This window comes from Genypterus blacodes, unplaced genomic scaffold (assembly GCF_046128005.1).
Source record: "Genypterus blacodes isolate CSIRO-AG114 ecotype Tasmania unplaced genomic scaffold, CSIRO-AGI_Gbla_v1 ptg000012l_1, whole genome shotgun sequence".
NCBI classification, from domain to species: Eukaryota; Metazoa; Chordata; class Actinopteri; order Ophidiiformes; family Ophidiidae; genus Genypterus; species Genypterus blacodes.
Window position 1 is genome coordinate 7,577,158 of NW_027466826.1, and position 22,744 is coordinate 7,599,901.

At 45.2% G+C, this 22,744-nt stretch overlaps 1 protein-coding gene across 1 annotated transcript in view; it reads left to right on the forward strand.

Annotated features, from left to right (window-relative positions):
* Window positions 1-22,744, forward strand: part of rin2a (Ras and Rab interactor 2a) — a 29,359-nt gene that overhangs the window by 3,498 nt on the left and 3,117 nt on the right. The window contains exons 2-10 of the mRNA XM_076164370.1: window positions 5,371-5,475; window positions 8,830-8,930; window positions 9,945-10,143; window positions 10,876-10,987; window positions 12,540-12,612; window positions 13,188-13,279; window positions 16,093-17,700; window positions 22,170-22,478; window positions 22,592-22,723. Coding sequence (XP_076020485.1) covers window positions 5,416-5,475; window positions 8,830-8,930; window positions 9,945-10,143; window positions 10,876-10,987; window positions 12,540-12,612; window positions 13,188-13,279; window positions 16,093-17,700; window positions 22,170-22,478; window positions 22,592-22,723 — 2,686 coding nt within the window. The 5' untranslated portion in view covers window positions 5,371-5,415. The remainder of the gene's footprint in view (window positions 1-5,370; window positions 5,476-8,829; window positions 8,931-9,944; window positions 10,144-10,875; window positions 10,988-12,539; window positions 12,613-13,187; window positions 13,280-16,092; window positions 17,701-22,169; window positions 22,479-22,591; window positions 22,724-22,744) is intronic.

The window sequence follows — 22,744 nt, forward strand, 5'->3', positions numbered from 1 at the left end:
AAATTCCATACCACATTTTACCATTTACAGTTAGTTCACGAAAACGGGATCCAATAGATTAACACCAAAGATAAGAGCAACAGGTTTCAGCTTTTGAAACGCGTGGAAATGCTGTGAGATGCTGCATTCCAGTTGGGTGATGGGACTTTTTACAACTGACTAGAGAGGGTTTGTTAACTGGGAAATAGGAACTGCCACTGCTACGAAAGACAAATCCTCTGTTAGGGGAGGAAAAGGAGAACTCTGAAACTATAACCCCCTTTTCTCACGCTGTAATCAATGGGAGTGTGGGGCCTTAAAGTCTGTCTCTTTTAGATGTGCAGAATCGTCCCCCCATTTGGCCGGCAGCCAAATCGCTACAATCAGAAGTTGGCAGCGGTCCTACCACAACAATCTAGAATGTTATTAACGGGTCATGAAGCTTTATTGGTTTACCTGTAAAAGTTAAGACACAAAGTGGTCAACACTAATTTTCAGTAGCAAGCATATTAGTCAGTTGAATGCATTGTACATTCCAACGCTGTGCAACGGAGGCGAACTGGCTGTGTGGGAGGCTGATGAAGGTGAATTGTTAAGGGAGAATGTGAACAGTTAGTCTAAGTCTAGTCTTAAGTTAGACTCTTTCATGGTGCAGTAGCCCACCAAGCTTGAGTTGGGTGCATAGAGTGTATGTCAAGGGGTGTGTGGGTGTGTAAGATGCTTTGATAGCTGCCAGAGTATTCAGTGGTAAATAATGTGGGTGTGTGGTTGTGCGTGTCAATCAAGATATGTGTGTGTGATTTTTTTCATCCCGCACAGTCGGGTTTTCCGTGGCATGAAAACACTCCACTGTGTAAAGCAGAGGCACACCCAGTCGGAGTGAGGAGAAATGGAATGCATCTGACACAGTTTTTGGGGCTAAACATAGACATTTTATATGGAAGAAAACTCCACGGCTACCAGCGTATCCCCCAGTTAAACCACAGCCCACAGGAAATCCCAGCTGAGAGCAGGGAAGATCTCAGGAATGGTGAACGCAGACGGGGTGAAGGGGTTCACTTTGCACCGTTGTTATTCTCAGTTCGGCTTAGCTACCAAGCTTGGTGTCACAAACTAGCACGGACCATTTTCTGCAGAGAAATGTAGTAATATGAAGATTTGAAGGCTTATTACAGATAGAATACAAGTTGTGGTCTTTTAACGTAGGGTGTCGACCATCCTGGCTAGATTGAAGGCCATAGTGTTGTAGTATGTGATTCTGTCTGCGTCATGTTATGTTATTTGATCATATAGAATGTGCTTTTGGGGTAATTTGCTGTGGAAAGGCATACAGTGAATGTTGCAGTGAGGGCAGGTGTTTTGTCTACAAGGAGGGCAGGGGGTGCATTTTGACATCTTCACCCCAGCTGCCTCTTCCTCTCTGTGGGGGAAGCACCTGGGAATTACTCCCTCCCGCTCCAGGGAAGGTCAAGGCCTGGATCTAGTTTGTGGTGTGTGAATGTGTGGAAAGATAATGTAAAACGCAGACACACACACACACACGCTGAGTTAAACTGTAAATGGTGACGAATGTATGTTTAAATCCATATTGTCACACATAATCCAAGAAATCAACTGGAAAATCGTAATCGTAGTTTAGAAATAACAGAGAAGTTGGTTTTCTTTTGGACCAACTTTCGGAAATCGTACCTATTGGTCAACCTAACCTATAACACAATAAGTTTGTAAGATTGATATGGATATGTGTGTCTCAGTAAAGTATGAGCCAAGTTGCTGTGTGCTGTGTTGTCTCGTCTTACAGGCATAGACGTGTAGCAGTGGCCTCAGGCAGGGTTACACTTTAAGACAACAAGCGTTTAACATTGTGCTTAAAATTGCAGGGGTTGGTTCCCCCTGATTTTACAGTTTATAGGCTGTGTTGACTGATAGACATCCAGAGAGGTTTAGCTTGGCTCAGAAATACAAAGGTGCAAAGTGTGGATGTTCACAGCCGATATATGGTAAAGGATTAACCTCTATGAAGCTTGATTCATTTAAAAAAGAAAAACCTTCCGGGAATGGCAGTTGTCGGAAATGATCTCTGCATTCTGTTAAAACATTGTAAACTATTGTCATCGGCTCACACACGATTGACTGCACGCGACAGATTCTTACACAGTTACTTGTGGTCGCTTTCGACTACATTTCTCAGATGTGAGACACAGAAAGTGTGGCTGTGGGTTTTGAAACTGCATTTTAACTCCTTCCACACAACCTGGCACCAAAACATTCCCGACCAACATTACTTCTTTCATGGATATTAAGAAACTATAAGATATGTGCACTGTGTTATAGTTGGATTATGCAGGAAATTAACTTCAGGGTTCTGTATCAGCAGGTAATCCAAACTGAATGGCACAGTGAAAACCCCTCAGTCATACATTTGGACAGTAACATGGTCAGTACTGTGTAAATAAGCAGTCACCATTCACACCTCATAACACCTACACACACCCATACGTGTACACACACTGAAAAAGTGGCCTCATGCGTAACTGTAAATTCTCCTAAGCTCATATGGAATGAATGAATCATTTTACAGAACTTCCACATCAGCTGATCAGTCCCCCCCCCCCCCCCCCCCCCCCCCCCTGTGTGTCCTGTGCTTCTGAGTACAGTGCAGCATCTGTGTGTGTGTGTGTGATCTATAGGACCTCCTTGAGGGTGACCGGTACTGTAGCTTTATGAAAAGAGCTGTTTTCCCAGCATGGTGGACTCTAATGCTTAAGTAAGTGCCTGGATCCCCGGCGGCCACTGTGACCTCAATGCATGTTGAGAATGCAAGGTCTCTAATTTGAGTCTGAGTAGTTTTAAGGGAAGTTAATCTTTGCTAGTCTTGTCATTTACAGGATATGACTCAGTCAGCTCCCCTACCACTCATGTAAATCCACTAGTTTCTTAAATATTGCACAACATACCGTCACATAAAGTTCCACAAATATGAAAACACAGATTTTTAACTCGATTGACTAACAGTTTTTCCTGATTGTACTTCCATAGAACGGGATAGGATATCAGCCCCTTTCCAGTGACACGGTGACGTCTGGCTTATCTCCCATTTCCTCTTTTCTTTGATATCCCAATTGTTTCTCCGTAGGCAACATCCCGCTTTTGTTAGGCACCCATACAGGATATTACTTCTTATTTCAGAGCGTACCTCTGAGGGGTGTGTGTGTGCACATCTCCTTCCTGCCAGAACAGAATCAAGATTTAAAAACAAAACAAAACAGTGGGTTGAAACCTCGGGCCTGACCCCACTTCAACCAGAGTGATTCTGTTTTAACCTGACCCAAGCCTGAACCACTGCAGCAATTGATAAGCCTGAGCCCACATTTCTTTGCATGGAAACAAGGGGAAATGAGCGATGTGTGTTTGAGGTTTGCACATTTTACCGTTAAGTCATGCAGCCCTTGAAACTCTGGTGCAGTCATAGCAACATGCCATTCTCAGCATGAGTATTTCACTTTGTGCAAGCAACAAGGTGAAATCTTAGGTTTTTACCTCGTCTGTGAACTCGTTGGCTTTACGGTGTTGACTTCAATCCTGTTGTTTTCTGTTTATTGGTCAAAATGATATAAAATATGCACCGTATATGCAGGGAAAGAGCTATTTTGCTTATTGCTGAACAACTGGCAGTCCAAGGTTTATTTTTCCTCGACTGACAACCGCAGGGCCCTTCCTGTTTACCAGGTCTGGACTGTGAATCACACGCGTCGACGCGCACATTTCTCTCCAACCAAAACAACCCCCACCCCCCACCCCGTTCTTTGTTTTGACAAGACGGGTCGGAGCCCCATTACAGATCTGCAGAAAAGGGGGATAGCGGGAGTGAGGGGATGAAAGGCAAGGTCACATGCCTCCTGTCACTCTGTGGCTTCTGTTGCTTTTCAGGAAACAAACTGAACACGCTCAGAAGTGTCTTGCTCGCACGCATAAAATGTAATCCAGTGTTTTTCCTCACTTTCCAAGCCCAACAGCCTGCAGCTACACAGCTGTTCATGTGAGCAAGAAGCCCGTAACTGTTTCTTTTACAGCAAATATGTGTCAAATGAAGCAGATATTTTGTTACATTGTTGAATACTTACTAAATAGTTTGGTGGCAATATCAAAATGAATAGAATTCAATGTTGACCAGTTGTCTTTTGTCTTTTGTCTGGGTAAAAAGCCGCAGACACACTATTTTAGGCCACTAATCTTTAAAGCAGACTGAGCTACCAGACTAGTTACATGATTGAGGAAATGGGTGGGATTACACTATTTTAAAGAATTTGTTTACAGAATAAGACAGAAAATAGAGGAGAAGACAAACAAATAGAAAAACATAGGTGTTCTTGGTAAAATGAGGAAAACTTGCCTGTATGCACGCAGCACATTTGTATACATTCAGACATTCAGACATCTAACTGGCTCTCAGATCAAAGACATTCCAGCATTAAATGAACAGCAAATGCTTTGATCTGGTAAAGAACCCCCAGAGTCCAGACGAAGGCTCTGGTCTGTCCTAAAGTAGAGCAACGTGACGTCCCTATGCAAAGACGCTAATGCGATCGAGGACAGGATCTGTCTTGATTGTCGGAGGGCTGGTGTTGTTTTCCTCCAGAGTCTTCCACGTGCCTCTCTTTAAAGGGTGGGCTGGGAGAGCTTCGCATGTCTCGACACAGCTGGCTCACATCAGCTGCTGTAACAGGATCCAACCCAACATCTGGGTCAAGTGCGTGCATGAGTGTGTACGCATGTGTTCTGTCTCTTGTTCATGTGAGCCATCAGGGGTAAATTTCCATGAGGCACAGTGGCCGACTTTCATGTCCATTGTTTTGTGGACGACATAGAGAGACCGTTGAATGGGAATGAGAGGGGTTTCAACAAGTCCCAGCTCCTCCTTCCCTACTTCCTGTGCTCCACCCCCTCCTCCATTACTCCTCGTACCTGCAAATAGGGGATGTGACAGTTGAGATAACAATTAGGCTTGTGGTTTGATGTGTATTCCCAAAATAAGATTCCATCAATGGGAGGCGCTACAGAGACCAAGTACTCAATTTATGAATTCTGATCAAGATGGAATGATTCCAGCAAAATTCCACAGAAACAAACTGAACAAACAAAAGTCTGGATGCTCCAACTCTGCACAGAAAGGACCAGAGTGAGTGCAGGGATTCAAACCCAGGACCTTCTCGCTGTGTGTCAATGTTTCCTTCAAAGCAGAAAGCAGCTGAGTTGAGTAAAAACCTGCAACATAGGGAAGGAAACATATTCGTCAGACTGTTCCCCCAACAAATCTCCCTCGAGTCTGGTCAGAACTGATTAGCTGTATTGATCGGTGCTCTCTAATTTCCCTCTTTCTCTCATTTACAGTTCAGCAGAAAGAGAGGGGCAGTGACGTTCACACACACCGACAACATGTCCGCCAGTACCAGCAGTAAGACCTGCTGGCAGGAGAGGAGAGGCAGTTTCTTCAAGGTATGCATCACGCAAACACTAACAGACCTGAAAACACTGAGTCAGACCTTCAACTGGTGGAGTTTACATTGAGACTTTGGGGGGGGGGGGGGGCAGCAAACTTAAGGGTTACAGGCTAAAACAGGGAGAAGATTAAAGAGGAGGAGGAGGAGAGAGGTGGAGCCATGAAGATTATAGCTCTGTGGTTTGGTTTTCTGTCAACGTTTTCATCTTTCTTTTGTTATTGCAAACTTCAGTTTCTTCTGGATAGTCTAAGAGACATTTGTGCCGTAGGGAAGCTGAAGTGGTTTGTTCCAGATCAGACGAGAAGTAAAACAAAAACTCCCAATCATTACCAAATCAAGAAACTCAATAATGGGGCAATTGCCACCCTGAATTAGAGACGATAGCTGTCACTAGTATTTTGAGTATCCAATGCACATTTTCGGTGCAGTAAATATTTTATAAAGATATATGTAAAATGTAAAGATTGGTCATTAGTACATAAGAGTAATTGCTTTCAGAAATTACTTTTACAATTAAATTCACCTATTAGTAAAAGTTATTTAGATGCAGACATGAATTTGACTAACTAACTAACTAAGTATCGAAACCTTTTTTTTTTTGCACAATAGTTGTACAGGCTAGTTGTACTAAGTATTGAAAGTAAAAGTAAAATGATTTATGGTTCCTCATTGTGGAATTTATACCATCTGATACAAAATCTGCATCGTCAGGCAACCCTCTGCACGTCTTAAAGACCAAATATGGACCACGTCTATATGGAGAAGTAGTTTAAAATCCCTTATTTGACACTTTTTCTACTTTATTTCGATAGGATAATGAGGCAAATCTTTCTAATACCAAATTAAATTATTTCGGGAAAATAAAAACACCCAACTTAAGGACAGATTCTCGCCAAACAAACTTAAATACTGTTACAAAGTATTTGTACTTGATTACTTTACACCATTGGTTGCATTCAATGACATATTCAAGTTGGTGTCACAGATCAGTAGGTGAGTACTAATCAGACACAGGTGAAACCAATGAGCAATCAAGAGACACAAGGGCAGGAAGTGAAGTCACAGAAAATTAGAACAGAGGGGAGAAACTAAATAAACAGGAAACAGGAGCCAGGATCATTATCAGCATCAATTATTTGTACATTCTGTGTTTTATGATGACTCTGAGCTCTGTGGAATCTGACTAATGCATCACAGACGTAGTTTGATTACTTCCTCTTCTATGTGTGAATACGTTATTTCTATGATTTCACCATAGACATCAGCAGCTTACTCTAGTAGGCAATGAGATACAGTCGAAGTCTGAAGGTGAAGCTGATTAGTGTGCAGATCTGTGCCAGTTTGTATCATGTCTACAGCCTGTTATAATTACAGGCTTGCCTCAAACATATGTGGCCACACTTCACAGGAAAGGAGTAATGGAGCAAATGTGGTTACCGCTGTGTAATAAATGCGAGAAAAAAGGAATAATACTGCCAAAACATTTGCTGAATATCTGGAGAGATTATTGATAATAATAGCTCAGCCAACCGTGTAATGACAAGTTCAATCCCAACTCTGTTTTCCAGAGTGGTCTTAAGATGCTTTGTCCAATGAGCACTCGAGTTAAAAGATCTTTTTTTCATGGCATTAATTGTTTTCCTTCTGCACATCTGCACCAACATTACTCTGCATCTGGGAGGGAGGCAGGACAGGATATAGAGGACACGGTTCACTGGGTCCAGAGAGACATCATGTCTCCCAGTGAGACTTGACAACCTGCTGCTCATCGACACCACCACAACACAAGTCGCCATGATAAACGTGCCTCAAAAGGAACATTCGCCCAGCTTGTAGAAGTAAAATATATAGAGCGAATATTCATTTTCACATTCTATCCTCATCATGCAGCTTCCTCTTCTTCAGTCAACGCAAAAGTTGAATTTTTACATGGCAGCAATCGACAAAGTAGGAAGTTCTGTGCAGAGTTTTGTGTTGGTTATGATCTACAGTCGGCTGGTTATACTATTTTATATCTATGGTAGGCAACAAGCCAAGGAACTGCATTTGTTCCATATATATGCAAAAGTGAACAGGATTTATGGAGGCAGGATGAAAATGCATTGTTTTTATTCTGCTCTTTGTGGCGTTTTTATTGCTTCATGTACTTGAACCCCAAAAGCAAATCTATCAGAAACTCAATGCAGAAACGGAGAAAAAAAGTTGATATACTCTCCAACGGCAGACTTGAGCGTTCAGCATGTGTGTTATTGTTTATATTTGAGGTTGTGAATGAGCTGCTGTGTTGGAAAACTGAGCCAGTGTGAATTTGTGATTTCCTCGGAAACAGCCGAGCAAATTGTTTATCCACAGACGCGATGTTACCCAATATCTCCATTGCACAACTAGGTAGAAAATTGGGAAATGAAACAAATGACAGCAGTAACAGCAAATCACACAAGCAGGGTGAATGAAAATTCCAGGAAACAAGTCCAAAATTAAAACAACTGGAGATGTTTAAAGGGGACACAGCATTTAAGATGAAACATGCTCAATCTTCTATATGTTCAATTTATACTAGTTTGGACTCCTCTGACTTTGTTTTTGTTTATTTACATTTGGTAGCACACAGGCTAAACCGTAACATAACCTGCCGTGCCTGTGTGACTGCGGGGTTACGTCAGGGTCACACTAACAGCCATGTCAGTAGCTTTTAGAATAGATTGCTCAGAGGCTGCGGAGGAGTAAACGGGTTATAAATACAATGATTTAGCACAGCTTGAATGGAGCAAAACTATAGGTGACTTGAGGGCCAAACAGCTTTCAGAGCGCCGCTGAAGTATAGGACCAAAGGTGGGGGGATTTGTTTATGTCCTGGGAGAAGCTGTGGCACGTGGGTTCATCTACAGACAGACAAACATGCGTTTCTTCATTGTTTCCCTTCAACTGTTCCTTTTTTACGGACTCCTGTCTGTCAACGCTAAATGCTCAGTGTAGTGACGCATCATCGCCCTCTTTGGCTCAGATGTGTCACTTCATGGACATATTAGGTAAAGAATAAACTTAACAAATAAAATGATGACATTCAATAATCTTATTTACAAAAGTGGTTTCATCTAGACCCTCAACAGTGATTTAATCTGAATTTACAACAGTGATGACATCCAAACTAATGATGAAACGGGTAGCTTACAAGAACCAATATTTACTACCAGTTCCTTTTTGGCTTTTACCACCAGGATTAGATGATCTCACTTCTCAAACACACTACTGCAGAAGTCAAAGAGAGAGCCAGTTCATAAAACATAAAACATCCTCACCCTCTCAACTGATCCCTGATTTTCTGCTGCTGTCCTTTCTGTCTCCGTAGCTGATCGACTCTTTTGCCTTGGAGATTGGGACGCTGAAGAAGGAGATGGTGAATAAGACAAAACCAGCAGAGGGAGACAATAAGACAGAAACGCTGCTTGGGTGAGCCTGTCTGACTGTGTTTACATGTAAATGTCTTATGTAGTGTTTCCCCCTTTCACAAAATGTGCAGTTCACATTGACTACCAGTGAGGGGCACTGTTGATAAGCTATTTCTGATGCAACGTCACATCAAGACGTCATCATCAGGAATATGAAGATATATCTCAAAAACCTGATCTGCTACCTGAGAGGGCTTTAGGTGACTGCCTCTTTTGTGGTTTGCAATTCCTCTTGCCGCTTCCCAGTTTCTCTAGATTTCAGAAAGTACCGTCCAAGTTATGAGGAAGTGTGATTGATTTTCGCAGGATAGTGTGAGATATGACATCACCACTTCCAGTCAGACTTCTTAAGAACACCTGTCTGTCTGTCAACACTTCAGTTTTAAGTGCATTTCAGGGACGAGCAGCACACTGTTTGGTGGGTTTGGTACAGTTGCTGACTGTAAATGGAATGTTAACCTCAGCGTTTGAAGAGCGATCGTGCAAATCATCAATTCTGTTAAGATAATGTAGAGAAATGTGCAGCAGGATTGTAAAAAGACAAAATAAAAACAGTTTATACTGTTTGGACAGCTATGACAGAGTAAGTGGCTACTCTAAATTTATGGTTTGCTTTTACAGCATATCAAAACATAAAAGGATAACGTAACGTATGTTCACTGTGATCGTTCTACCTCGCAGTAACAGCAATGACGTTATCCATTTTAAGAAATCATTGCTGAACTTTACGATCACTGTTCTGAGGAAAAAGCGCTTCCTGGTTCAAGGTGACGTTTCAGCCAAACTCTCATATGAAAGTTTGTTTTTCCTTGTAATCTTAACTGATGCCTTACAGATACTATACTCAAAATAGTCCTTGTTCTTCTGAAAATACTCAGGAACTTTTGTTTATTTCTTATCTCTTCTAATGATAAAGCTTTGTGTGAAATCTCATGAACGTGCTTGTGTTGCGATCTTACAAAAAGTATAATCCCTGTGACGTGATAGAATTCCACCCCCTGGCTCTTTCTTTCAGGCTGGGGGAGGAGGTGGGGGGTCTGTTCATGCAGGCGTCACCCTGTGCCGGGTTGGCAGGAGCCAGAGATTCGGGCTACGACTCGCTCCATCGGCGGATGAGCGTTTTGGATCGACTGGTGCAAACTCATGCCGTGTGGCTGCAGCTGGGCCTGAGCCACCAGGATGCCGCTCGCATTCTGCAGGGCCAACCAACAGGGGTGAGGACACTAGTACACACACACACACACACACACACACACACACACACACACACACACACACACACACACACACACACACACACACACACACACACACACTTAACACTGTCTACCAAATCCATAAAAAATTTTCAGAGGTTGCGACAGAATTGAGAATGCTATGTTTTTGATTGGCCCTTCAAATTCGAGATCAGGCACTCTGATTGGCCAGCCATTCAGTGTGCTACCTTTCGATATACAGTTTTTTTCAAACAGACTGACGAGTATAACGGACCGGTTCAGCCAGTTGGTATGAGGTTTTTCCACCCTCATATACAGTATGAGCCACTACATGTGTACATGGTGGTGCACGATAGAACTACTATCAGCTTAAGCAAGCAGCGGGAGAAAATGTGCAGGGATTGGTTCACAAAGTCCTTACGTTGATTTGGGCTGTAGGCTGATTTATCAGGCAAAGCGGTGTCGGTAGATCCCATCAGCTTGTAATGATGGGGTCACATCGATCCTCAGAATAAGCAGTTTGTTGTCATTTACACCTGTTGTTTATCTGTAGAAATCCAAGGTAAAGTCCCCAGAGAGAGAAACACCAAACATGGTCCAAAGCTTTTCTTTGACCTAACTTGTGACCCCTGTACCTAACTGGAATACAGTCTAAGCTGTTCTTCTAATATTTATTCAAATTTGTACATTATGCTCACTTTGTTGGCTTTTTCTTGCTCTGGCCTACAGTCGTTTGTGGTGAGGAAGTCGGCCAGTCTTCAGAAAAAAGTCATCTCCTTATGCGTGGACAAAGACTCTGCAGCGCCTGTCAGAGATTACCCTGTGAAGGAGAGTCAGTACAGTGAGTATCTGAGGAGTCTGAACATGTTTTACCACAAATTCCAGCCCATTCTTTGCAGTCCAATGGATTGGTAATGACAGTTGGAACCTATTGGCACATCTGAAGCTGGAAAAACAATGTTCCCTCCTCGTGTGTTCGTTTGTTGTTTCCAAAGTACCCACAACCCCACAACTCACCAGTAAAATTCTAATAATGGACAAATCGTGTATAGTCATTGTTCTTTGTGACTGCAGTCATTGCTCTCCAAAAAGCAAAGATATATTTCATCTTTGATCATGTAAAAGTCTCTTTCTCGTTTTACAATCCTTTTTTGTCTAATCTTTGTTTAATAACCATGACCTCATTTTACTTGCAGTGGACGAGAGATCTGTAAACAAAATGAAGGCGAAACGGTCTCGTTTCCCGCCTGAATGAAATGATCTTAATTTCCTCACGGTCTAGGAGGCTTTCGTTTGCACTTCATACTTCCTTTCTCATCAATCAATCTAATCGCACCTTTTGTCCTCCATTCAAAAACATTTGTTCTGCCCCATTCCTGCTTTGCAGGGATTTTTTGAACGCTTATGTCAGACATCTGTAGTGACTCAGCGCTTCTCTGCAGCGTGTCTTAAAGTGACATGCTTCTCATACCTGTGGATCAGCTGGATTGCTTTCGGCACTGGACTGGCATTTACTGACAGTATACTATTTGTGCGACACCGCCCGCCTCAGACTTTACTGCAATACACACCTGTACTTTCCATGTTCTTCCTCCTCTTTGAAAATGAGGAAGGATGTAGAAAGACGAGTCTTTGATGTCTCTTTTCTCCAGACATAGGTTACTGTACACCTGCATGGGTTGGGCATACAGTGGTTATTCTGTGAGGAGGAGTACGTCATATTATAGACAAAACGTAACTGCTGACTTTGACTAATGCACCACAGAAGGTCTATAAGCATTTATGAAGCACACTGTCTGTTCTTCAAAGGAAAAAAAAGATTGTCTTTTCATGACACTGGAAAGTTTTAACTCGAAGCTCCTGGAAGCTCCATAAGCATTGGAATGTGTCCAAGCATGAATAATGAAGAAAGAAGAAAATCAGGATAGACAAGAAAGTCATGGCATGTGTTTGGACTTGAGCCACATCTTCTACATATTATTAATTTAAAATTTTAATCTGCATCCTCCTCATTTAATTGCTCACATTTGTTATGATTCAAATGTATGTGTGTGTGTGTGGAGAAAAAAAAAAGGTTTGCTTGCAAAATTCAAAGCAAAATTTGTGCTTAAAATGTTAATCAGACTCTGGTATCCTTAAGGGTGTTACGAGTTAATGTAACAAGTTATTTTACTGTGTTTTGGCGTTTCTAGCACTAACTTTTATACTTTTCTTTGCTTGATGCCAGTTAAATAGAGTAAAAAGTGACGTATGGGTGATTTGATATCTTGGTAGTTGTGAGTATTGACAGCTGACCTAGTACAGAAATGGACAGTGAAACAATGATCGATCACCCTTTCCTAAAGCTTTGGCCAGTGATTCATTACGTCATCACATGTTCTCCTCTCCCACAGCTTTCTCTTTGGAGGGATCAGGCCTGAGCTTTGCAGACCTTTTCCGACTGGTGGCTTTCTGCTGCATCAGCAGGTGAGCGTATGATCTGAATTCAATTTCTGGCAATGATGGAAAATAGCTCTGCTTCACAATAGTAATTATAAATGTATTGTTTATACAGTATTAAGGTGTTCATTTTGGTGGCAGAAGTAAAAAAAAAAGTATTTTCCTTGTGTGCTTCTGGTGGGCTAACATGGCTAAGGTCTCACAGTGAACTCATAATATTCAATTATTTAAATATATTTTAGTTTTTTTCTTTTTAAAAAAATCTGTAGTTTTCAGTCTCAGCTTTGATTGCACAGGTTAGTACACGTAAAAGCCGTGGAAACCACGTAAAAGCTCTGGAAATTCGTGTAAAAATAGCAAAGGGCCATAGGGAGGATAGATTCATGTTTTTTCCCTCAGGCCGCCCGGCTGTGTGGATGAATCCATGGCTCAGCAAACACCACACACCCGAGCCAAGCGCCTTCCCAAACTAATGACTAACTCACTTTTAGGAATAGGCCTTTAATCCCGCCTTCTCTCTCTCTCTTGCTCTCTCTCTCTTTGCCTAAACCCGCTCGCTCTAGTCTTTCCCTCGGTCATTTGATCTTTTCTCTGTTTTCTAGGGATGTGTTGCCCTTCACGCTGAAGCTGCCAGAAGCCATCACCTCAGCTAAAACTTCTGCAGACCTTGAGGAGGTTGCCAAGCTGGGAGCAGGTTTGTTTCTCTTCTTTGTCTATCTGAAATATGAGACGACATCTGGTTGCACACTGTGGGGGGATTCCATCAACTGGAAGAAAGGTGATTGTTGCTGCAATAGGTGTTCTTTTGGATAGAGAGAGTTTTCACCACACAGACTGACGGAGGATATCCAAAGTTACATACATGCAGGAATATATCAATGAAGAATGAAGGTGTTTCTATGTGCAGATTAAGAGGTAAATGTACAAAAACGTGTACACGAATTAAGGGAGAATCCAGAATCCAGAAAGGACTCAAATGTAATTTAAATACAAATTATTTGAAAGGCAAGAACTCAAAGCAGCATCCTTGTGTGTTGTGTTTAATTTAATAGATTTTTGCATCACTAGGGACACTTCTCTGGAGTGCGATTGCAGCAATTTCCTGCTTTATTGCAGTTTTTGCAGGAAAACTAATACACACAAACTAGTACCCACAGCCACAGCCTGTTAGAGATTCAGTAGTGTGTGTGTGTCTTCCCTTAGTCTAAAATCTGTTGTGCGTACAAAAGTAATCGAGTAATACTCTGCTTGGACTGGCATGCCTGCGCTACATTACTCACCCCTGGGCAGCAAAGCTTCTGCAGCCCTGGTTCAGTGCCGCTCGGCTGGGCACGATCATCTTCTGAATTATCATGTTAAAAGTTTAGACAAGGACAAAAGAGCGGAAGGCATCTTGAGTACATTTTAGCAGGTTTTGTTTTCCATAACTCACCTCAGAAGTGCCCATTCTGGCTGTGGCGCTGTGACTCAGCCATGAGCCATTGTTTGCATTGACTCTACCGGATCTCCAGTGTCGCTTGGCCTGGCAGCCTCTCAAAGAGCCTGTGATGACACATAAGAATCCTCTAATGTGGTCGCCAATGATCCGCAGACATACATTTTCCCTCTCGTCCCTTTTTTATTATGCTCTGTTGTATTCTCTCTCTCTATCTCGCTCTCATCCATAATAGAGTTTCTGTTTGGTGAGTAAGGTGAGACAATGACGTTTTTTGTGTTGATGAGGGAGAATGAGTGCGAATAGTGAGGAGTTTACATTCATCTCACGGCCTTTCTGACATACAAAAGAACATCATTGTGTGTGTGTGTGTGTGCCGCCTTACTAAGTGACACACGGATGGGAAACATCAGAAAGGCCCCGACTCTGTTGTGTGGCCGCACATCTGTAATAACAGTTTTGGTTCAGGAGTCACACAATCATGTTAAGTGACGTGTAAAGGGATTTTTTTTTGTTTGTTGTGTATGCAGAGTTTGAATAGCTGGAGTTATTAGATGAGGTCTTCTGACCAGCGTGCACAGTGAGGTCACACGTCATACTGTATATGAAGTGTGGGTACTAATCACACAACAACAGGATTTACACTGACAGATTTCTAGAGTGTCTAATTGTCCTCAGCTCATCTCTGACTTTCCCAGTTCTGAGATCGAGCGCGCCAAACCACACCCCTCTCCGCTCCCAGGCCAAGGTTTGTACTTTACGTGGGTTAACTGCGTGTGTGTACAAAACACTCAACAGTATTGCTTCATTGTGCTTTGTGTGTGACAAATTTGAATAATTAAAGCGGAAAGGGCGCAAAAACACACTGGAATCATCCAATGTTTGTCTGTTGATGAGCAAAATGTGAAAACAGAGCAAGGAAGAAATGTTAGAAGGTGTTATTGACAACAATGGCAGAAACGAGTTGTGGAATGTGGAGTAGGAAAACTTTTGACTTTACTTTGACTTTAGAGTGTGTGAGAGAGAGAGAGAGAGAGAGAGAGAGAGAGAGAGAGAGAGAGAGAGAGAGAGAGAGAGAGAGAGAGAGAGAGAGAGAGAGGCCCTGAAACTGTGGGCGGGAATGCTGACAGCCCGCCCACTCGCACATTAGAATGAGTGAGTCATTACACAGAGAGTGAGAGAGTTGGAGAAGCCAGTGGAGTTTCAGCAGCTCATGGACACACACACACGTCCTCTGCAGTGTATCTTGACCACACAGACAAAGTCAGACCGATTGTGACATCAGCCGCTCGTGCGTCTCTCGTATATCTGTTGGATCACTGTGAGTATTGTTGCTCCGTCTCTCTCTTTTCTCCTCTGTCGCTCTGTGAATCAGTGGCTCTGTGTACTGGCACTGCTCTGTATTGTTTCCACAGTTTGTCTGTGTTGTCTTTTGCTCCTTCTGGTACGACTTTGGCTCTAAAAGTTGTTTTGGAGCAATGATTGCAGTGGGGCTGTTAATATGCTGTGACCTATTTGTAAAAGGGGGTGGGGGGGAGGAAAAGACCCAGAAGTGGCTGCAAATGTAATTGGCAGTGATGAAGCACTGAGCAGCGTTTAGAGGTTTGTGAAATTGGAGGTAATTGCAGTGCGTTAAGCAAAGCATTGACTCATTGGGAGTGGACGGTGGACCTGAACGTGATGGTGCTGGAGTTTGTTTGATGTTATATGCTAAATGTGAGATCAACAGTCAATGTTCAGCCCCGTTTGGACAGATTGAGCCGAGCCTATGCATAAGACATCCTTTAGTTTTGTTATGTTATTGAAAAATGGCTTGGAAATATGAAGAAAAAGTCTATATTTCCACTGTCCCTGCTGTTAGATGACATCTGTTTGCTGTATATTATGCATGAAAAGTGTCAGAGGAAACGCTCCCTTCAGGCACATTTGGAAAATCTGGATGGAAATTGTTTAAGCGGTTGCTTCTTGGTATTTTTGAGTGTAAATCAGTTTGATACAAACAGCTGATCCTCACTGTTATTGTCGTTCTGTGTCGTCTCACACTCGGCTCATATTCTCCGTCTGTCTCACAGGCTTCTGGGACTCTCAGCTGTCCCTCAGGAGGAAGGGCTCATCCCCCTTGTTAAGAACAGCAGCGCCTGACAGACCATCCCCCCCTGCCCAGAGACCAGTCTCCACGCCAACCAGCCTAGGGCGCCCTCGGCTTCGAACTCGCACCCCGTCAGAGCTGGAGTGTTGCCAGTCCAACGGCGCACTTTGCTTCATTAATCCCCTCTTCATAAAAGTCCACCAGCCGGACGCCGAGCACAACCCCACCCCCGACCCTCCTGGCACAGAAGAGCAGAGCCCGAGGGACGAACCTGGACACCATAGCAACAGCTTAGCAACCAATATCAAGGAGGAGCCACACTCCTCTGTGGACAAGCCTCAGGTCTGCAGCTCGGGTCACAGTGACAGCAGCTCTGCTACCCAGCAGCTACAAGGCGACAGCAGTGGTGACAGCAGCAATCAGAAGCTGAGCGGTACAGACAGCGCGTCACGGTCCCCGCCGCCCCGTCCGCCGCCGCCTTGTTTTTCAGCCGGACGTTCAGGCCCTCCACCCCGTCAGCGCAGTATGCCGGAGAAGATCCCTTGGCTCATCAACCCCAAGGAGAAGGCAGAGGAGAGGGGCTCCAGGCTCTTCTCTCGCCTGGGTTCCTCTTTCAACATAAGTCCCTCATCCTCCCCTCCCAAGAAATTCAGCATTAGCTCCCCCATATCCATACCGCGACCCTCCCTGCCCCGCTCGCTCTCATCTCTCTCCTCTCCACGACGATCCAAAGGCTCGCCCTCATCCAGCCAAGAAGACGCACAGTGCCACTTGGCACTGGATGACCGTACCATTGAAAAGGCCCTGATTAGGGCCAAACAGGTTCAGAGCAATGTGACCTCCTCCCCCGCCCAGGACTCCAGCAGTTCTCCAGACACCCCCATAATGATGAGCAGTAAACAGGTAGAGGGTGAGAGAGAGGAAGAAACACGGGAGTGCAGTGGCGGGGGAATGCGACTGAGCGACATGAGCCTTTCCACAGACTCCTCTGACTCTCTGGATTTCTCTCAGAACTCAACCTTCCTCCTACCGGCTCTACACGACCTCAGTCTCCCTACTGCTGAGGACTACAAGAACCTCCTCCCCCTCACCCTCCCCCCATCCCACCTGCCCTACCCCAGCATGGGAGAGGAAGACGACGAAGACGACGACGAGGAGGACGACTATGATCAAGACTACGGCGTCAGCCTCGAGAGCGACCAAGAACAAGACCAAGACCTGACCATGGTGGCGCCCGGCCGCGGCAGAAAACGTCGCCCCAGCGCCGGCGCCTTGGTCATCCAGAAGGCCCTGCAGGGACAGCTCCGCAAGATGAGCGGCGTTTTCAACTCGCTGCTGACGCCCGAGAAGAGAGCGATCCGCAGGGTGGTGGAGCTGTCCAGGGACAAAGGTTCATACTTTGGCAGCCTGGTGCAGGACTTCCTGAGCTACTTGGGCGAAGGCGCCGGCACACAGGCCTGGCAGGGCTTCGCCTCGGGGCTGGAGCTGCTGCAGACGCTGCGGCAGTTCATCACGCAGATGAAGAGCTACCTGCGCCAGAGCTCTGAGCTGGAGCCTCCCATTGAGAGTCTCATCCCAGAAGACCAAATTGGTGAGTGGGCGACACTTCCTCTTTTTAAAGGTTAACATTTTTACTGCCGGGGGCTTGAGGCACTGCATGGAGCACTGGTGACCTCACTTTTGGTTGCTTTGAACAACCGTGTCTGCTTAATTCTTTTGTTTTAACTGTGGATGTGTGTTGTTTGTGTACGAGTTTGGGCAAATGTTGTGCGATTGCGAGTCCAGCTAAAGCAGTTACGATCCCCACAGCTCGTTGCAGTTTCCTAATAAATTCTATTTTTAGGAAGTGAATGATGTATTTGTGGAGTAATCGGAGTTTTGTGGAAGTTTTATGTCACGGCATCCGCGTTTAATGTAGACGCAGCAGTTTCACTTCATCATCCAGAGGTCGGGGCTGAACTCATCGTCACGTGAACACATCTGGGGGCACGTGCCAGTTGTTTGTCCCTGTGTGTGACCGTGTGGAAACCTCATTAACTGAACATGTCATGGTCGCCCTGTTTGATTACAGTCATTCAAATGTGCGTATGCCGTGTTCGGGTCACGTTTTAAAGGTGCGGCACTGCTCGCTCATGCAGAGGCTGGAATGTTTGCGGCGCACAATTAATATTCATACTCTAAATGTTCATTGATGCCACTATTATGACTTAAACGGGGCGGGGGGGGGAACCCACACACACAGGAGAACACCTGCAGGAATTGGCGGCGTCAGACCTTGGACGGAGGAACATGTCAACACAGAGCACAAAGCCTTTTTTTATCCTAGGAGGAAGGGGGGCTGCACATCCAGCCTGTTTGCACTGGCCCCTCTCAAACAGCAATTCAGCAGAGGGCTGTAATTATGATGAGATGACGAATGGAGAGGACGACTGCTTTTATCTCAAATATCCTCACGCAGCAGACGAGCTCGCTTTCTGGCAGACATTTTGGCACGTCGTCTTGTCAGCAACGAGACAAAGACAAAAGGAAAAGGAAAAGGAGACGAATCCAGGGCCAAAAAAATATCGTCTCACCAGCTCATGGGCGACTGTTGAACAATGCTTTCCTCTGAAGGAGAAAATGATGAAGCTCTGGTGTGTGTTGATGTTGTTATGTTGCGTGACACGGATGTGGCATCTCGTGCCCAGTTTCCTCAATGGCCCCCCCCCCCCCGTCTTTGTAGCCGTGACACACTTGGAGCTTCGGCACATTTTGCTTCGCTTCTTGGAATTATTACTTAATGTTTTGCTTCTGTCTGCAGGAGAGGTTGTGCAAGTGTGTGTGTGTGTTTTTTATCTCGACTCCTCGGGGTCGCTTGGGGCCAGATGTGCTTGGCCTGGCCGCCGTCCAGCTGCTGCGCTCGCTCTCGCTTACTCCAACTCTCGCCGTCTCTTTTCAGCGCTAACCCTCCAATCCCAGGGTCGCCCCACAGACGAGCCCCCTCCAGTTTTCCCCGGCCTCTGTTGATGTTTTTGTCGCCCAGTCTCTCTCTCTCCCCCTCTCCCTCTCTCTCTTTCTCTCTCTCTCAGTCCAGTCTCCTTCTCTATCCATCTCCATCTCCCATCAGCGTGCTTTTCTCCCTTTAAAACGAGGTTCAGATCATATTTGAGTGGCACTTCTGGTGTTTTCATGCCGTATTTAGTATCAAACTGGAGTTCCTGCAGCTTGTGAGTCTTATTTTTTAGTTCAGAGCAGCGAGAAGGGAGAGCTGGCGGTGGTTGGGGAGGGAGCGGGTGGCAGAATAGAGTTCCTTGTCTTCCTCTCATCTCACATAGCAAGAATCCTCCAGCAGACATGACACCTCGGGGATCCTGATCTTAGACTCAAGTCCCACCAACCAACAAACAAACTGGTCATTTACTCCGCTTTCGCTTATTAGGATTTGGGTCGGTTCACACAGGAACTGCCTGGGAAAGGAGAAGCAAACCCACATATCTACTGAGAGAGGAGAAACCGCTGTGGCCGAGAACACACTCGCCCACCCCTGACGACAGCCGCAAACACGGTCAACTGAAACTAAATATGTATTTTGCGCGTTTCTGGACCTTGTTGTCTCACTCAACAGCTGAGATAAGCCAATCTTTAAACAAACCTCACTGCAGTCATTCACATCAGTATTCTAATCCTAGGGGGCCGTAGGGTTGTGTGAGACCTTCCTAGTCTTCCTCCCAGATGAAGATTGTAGCAAAGTTGATGCTCGTCCTTGATCAGAGCGCGGTGACGTGTGTTCGGTTCAAGGTTTGTGACATTAGAGGAGGAAGGAAGTCGTCCGTTAATCACCCCAGAGGTCCGACGCCTCTGCTTCAGATTACGCAGGGCTATTTTTACACCGCACAGAGAAAGGCTCATTGTTAAGATGGCTGTACCTTATTGTGTGTCTGTGTACGTGTGTGGGGGGGGTCTAGGTGTGATAGTGATGTGATGTAGATCTGATTCCTTTCGGTTCTGCCACAAAAAAAAAAGTCCAGACCGGTGGCTGAAAGTGGACAGAGGATGTTTGGGGAGGGGATGTTGATATCAAGCAGGAAGAGGCCATGAAGTGTGTGTGTGTGTTTTTGTGTGTTTGTCTCTGTGTGTGTGTGTGTGTGTGTGTGTGTGTGTGTGTGTGACGAGACTGACTTCTGTGTTTCCACTGCCTGTATCCTCTGATACAGCAGAGGAAACTCAGTTAGACTGGGACCGGGTGTTAGATAAGGCCGATTGGGGCCGAAGCTAAAACAGGGGTCACGTGGAAACATACAAGGGCGGGGTCATAGGTCATCCCTGTCCATTCCCCTTAAGTTCGTGTTGACCAGCTCGGTTCTCAAACGCACTCACAGAAGCTTTTGGTTGGTGTGTAAACCCGAAACACACCTCTCTTGCTCTTTAAACACTCGGGGTCTGGAATGCTGACACGGCGTTCCCTTGTTTATTTAATCACTTTAACAGAGCGGCAGGGAGTCGAGTTATTACTGAGCTGTGAGAGAGGAGGCGGAGGAGGAGGAGGAGGAAGGAGGCAAAGGGAATAAGGGGCATCTTTGTTACTCCAGAGCGACCGGCGGTCTTTGTCACGTCGGTAATTCAATTAGAAAACGAGAGGATTGGAAGTCATTGTGTAAAATGATAAGGGCATTGAAGTTTAAATTGAAGTTTTAGGAACATTGATGCCTTTAATGTCACGCGTTCAACCAGGAAAAGGTGATTCTATCTGTAATATTACCATCAAACATTCAGCCACTCCTTATTCTTAGCACCAAACAATGAATTTTCCCGGCAAGACTTTGATCTAAAACAAACATGAAGATTTGTTTGAGTTGTGACACAGAAAGGCTGAGTGACGTTGGAAGAGAACAACGATAACAAATGTGTGTGTCTGTGTGTTGGTTCAGTGCCTGATCGAGTTCATACCTGTTGAACGAGGAAGCAGGTTGATGGAGGGAAGCTGTCGCGCTTTATCAGCTCACATTTGCTCACCTGGTTAGGTTCTAACTGATGCGAGGAATTCTGGGTGTGGAGAAGATTTAAAGTTAAGATGAAAGAGTTAAAGGACAGAATTCAACACTCAGATTGATGTGGAAGACAGATGTCGAGCAGCCTGGGCAGGAAAAAGTTAAAACCTGTGTCTGCAGATGTGCTCAGTCAAAACAGAGAAAAAAAATCCGCTGACTCCATCCAATTCTGGAGTGTAGTCAGCAACACACACACGCACGCACACACGCATGCTCCTTATTCAGCAGTGATGCGGTTTGGCCTCCAGCTCAGCGTCCATCCTGTGTGGATCATGATGTCATAATTTAGTTTGGCTTAGACTGCACAAGCAAAGCTGCGTCAGTTCTGCATACACACTCACACACACACACACACACACACACACTCCTGGCTCTGTGAATTATTCACTCCCAACAACACACTCCACTTTCCTAGACTGGTTTACACACACACACACACACACACACACACACACACACACACACACACACACACACCGGCACACACACACACACACACACACACACACACACACACACACACACACACACACACACACACACACACACACACACAGTGGGAATGATGTCAGTGTATTTCCGCAAATGGCTGGTTCTAGGTGAATCCCCTCGTGCGCTGGAGGGCATTGTGGTTAATTTGCGGCTCACAATGTCAACAACAAACCCGATAAGGAAGGAGACATTAACCTTGACATGATGTGTGTTTATGATGCGACCTCAGCACTCAGTGGACTGACACACAGATACAACCGGTGTGTGTGTGTGTGTGTGTGTGTGTGTGTGTGTGTGTGTGTGTGTGTGTGTGTGTGTGTGTGTGTGTGTGTGTGTGATCTCTGCTGTCGTTTCCCTCTGCTGAGCTCTTATCTGACGCTTGTATTTCATCACGTCTGTCGGCGAACAACAGCTCATGTTCTTCACACGTGCGCGTATCTGCACACATAGTTAAGCTGAGATAATGACTAAGGCACACCCAGTAGGCGACACGCTGAAGGTATCTCATCTAATCGTCTGCGCATCTTTGTGTTTCACCCAGACCAAGTCCTGGAGAAGGCCATGCACAAATGCGTCCTGAAGCCCCTCAAGCCCGTGATCGCCGCCGCGCTGAAGGAGTTCCAGGTGCGGAGCGGCGAATGGCAGGAGCTGAGGGAGAACATGTCAATGGCGAAGGCCCGGCAGCCCCAGGAGATGGGCGTGGCCGACACGGTGCCCCCCGACACCGTCGCCATAGAGAAGATCAAGCACAAGTTCCAGACCATGTGTAAACTGTACTCGCCGGAGAAGAAGGTCACCACGCTGCTGAGGGTTTGCAAGCTGATCTACACCATCATGGAGGACAATTCAGGTACAGGTTAGAATCAGAATCAAGTTCAACATGTTCATGTACAGAAAAAGACTTCAAATATAGAGAAATCCTTGAGCACATCCTTACATTGCTCCCGTGCGTCTCACTCCCAGGTCGCCTGTACGGTGCTGATGACTTCCTCCCCATGCTGACCTACGTGTTGGCCCAGTGCGACATGCCTCAGCTGGACGATGAAATCCTCTATATGATGGAGCTGCTGGATCCATCGCTGCTCCACGGAGAAGGTACACACACACACACACACA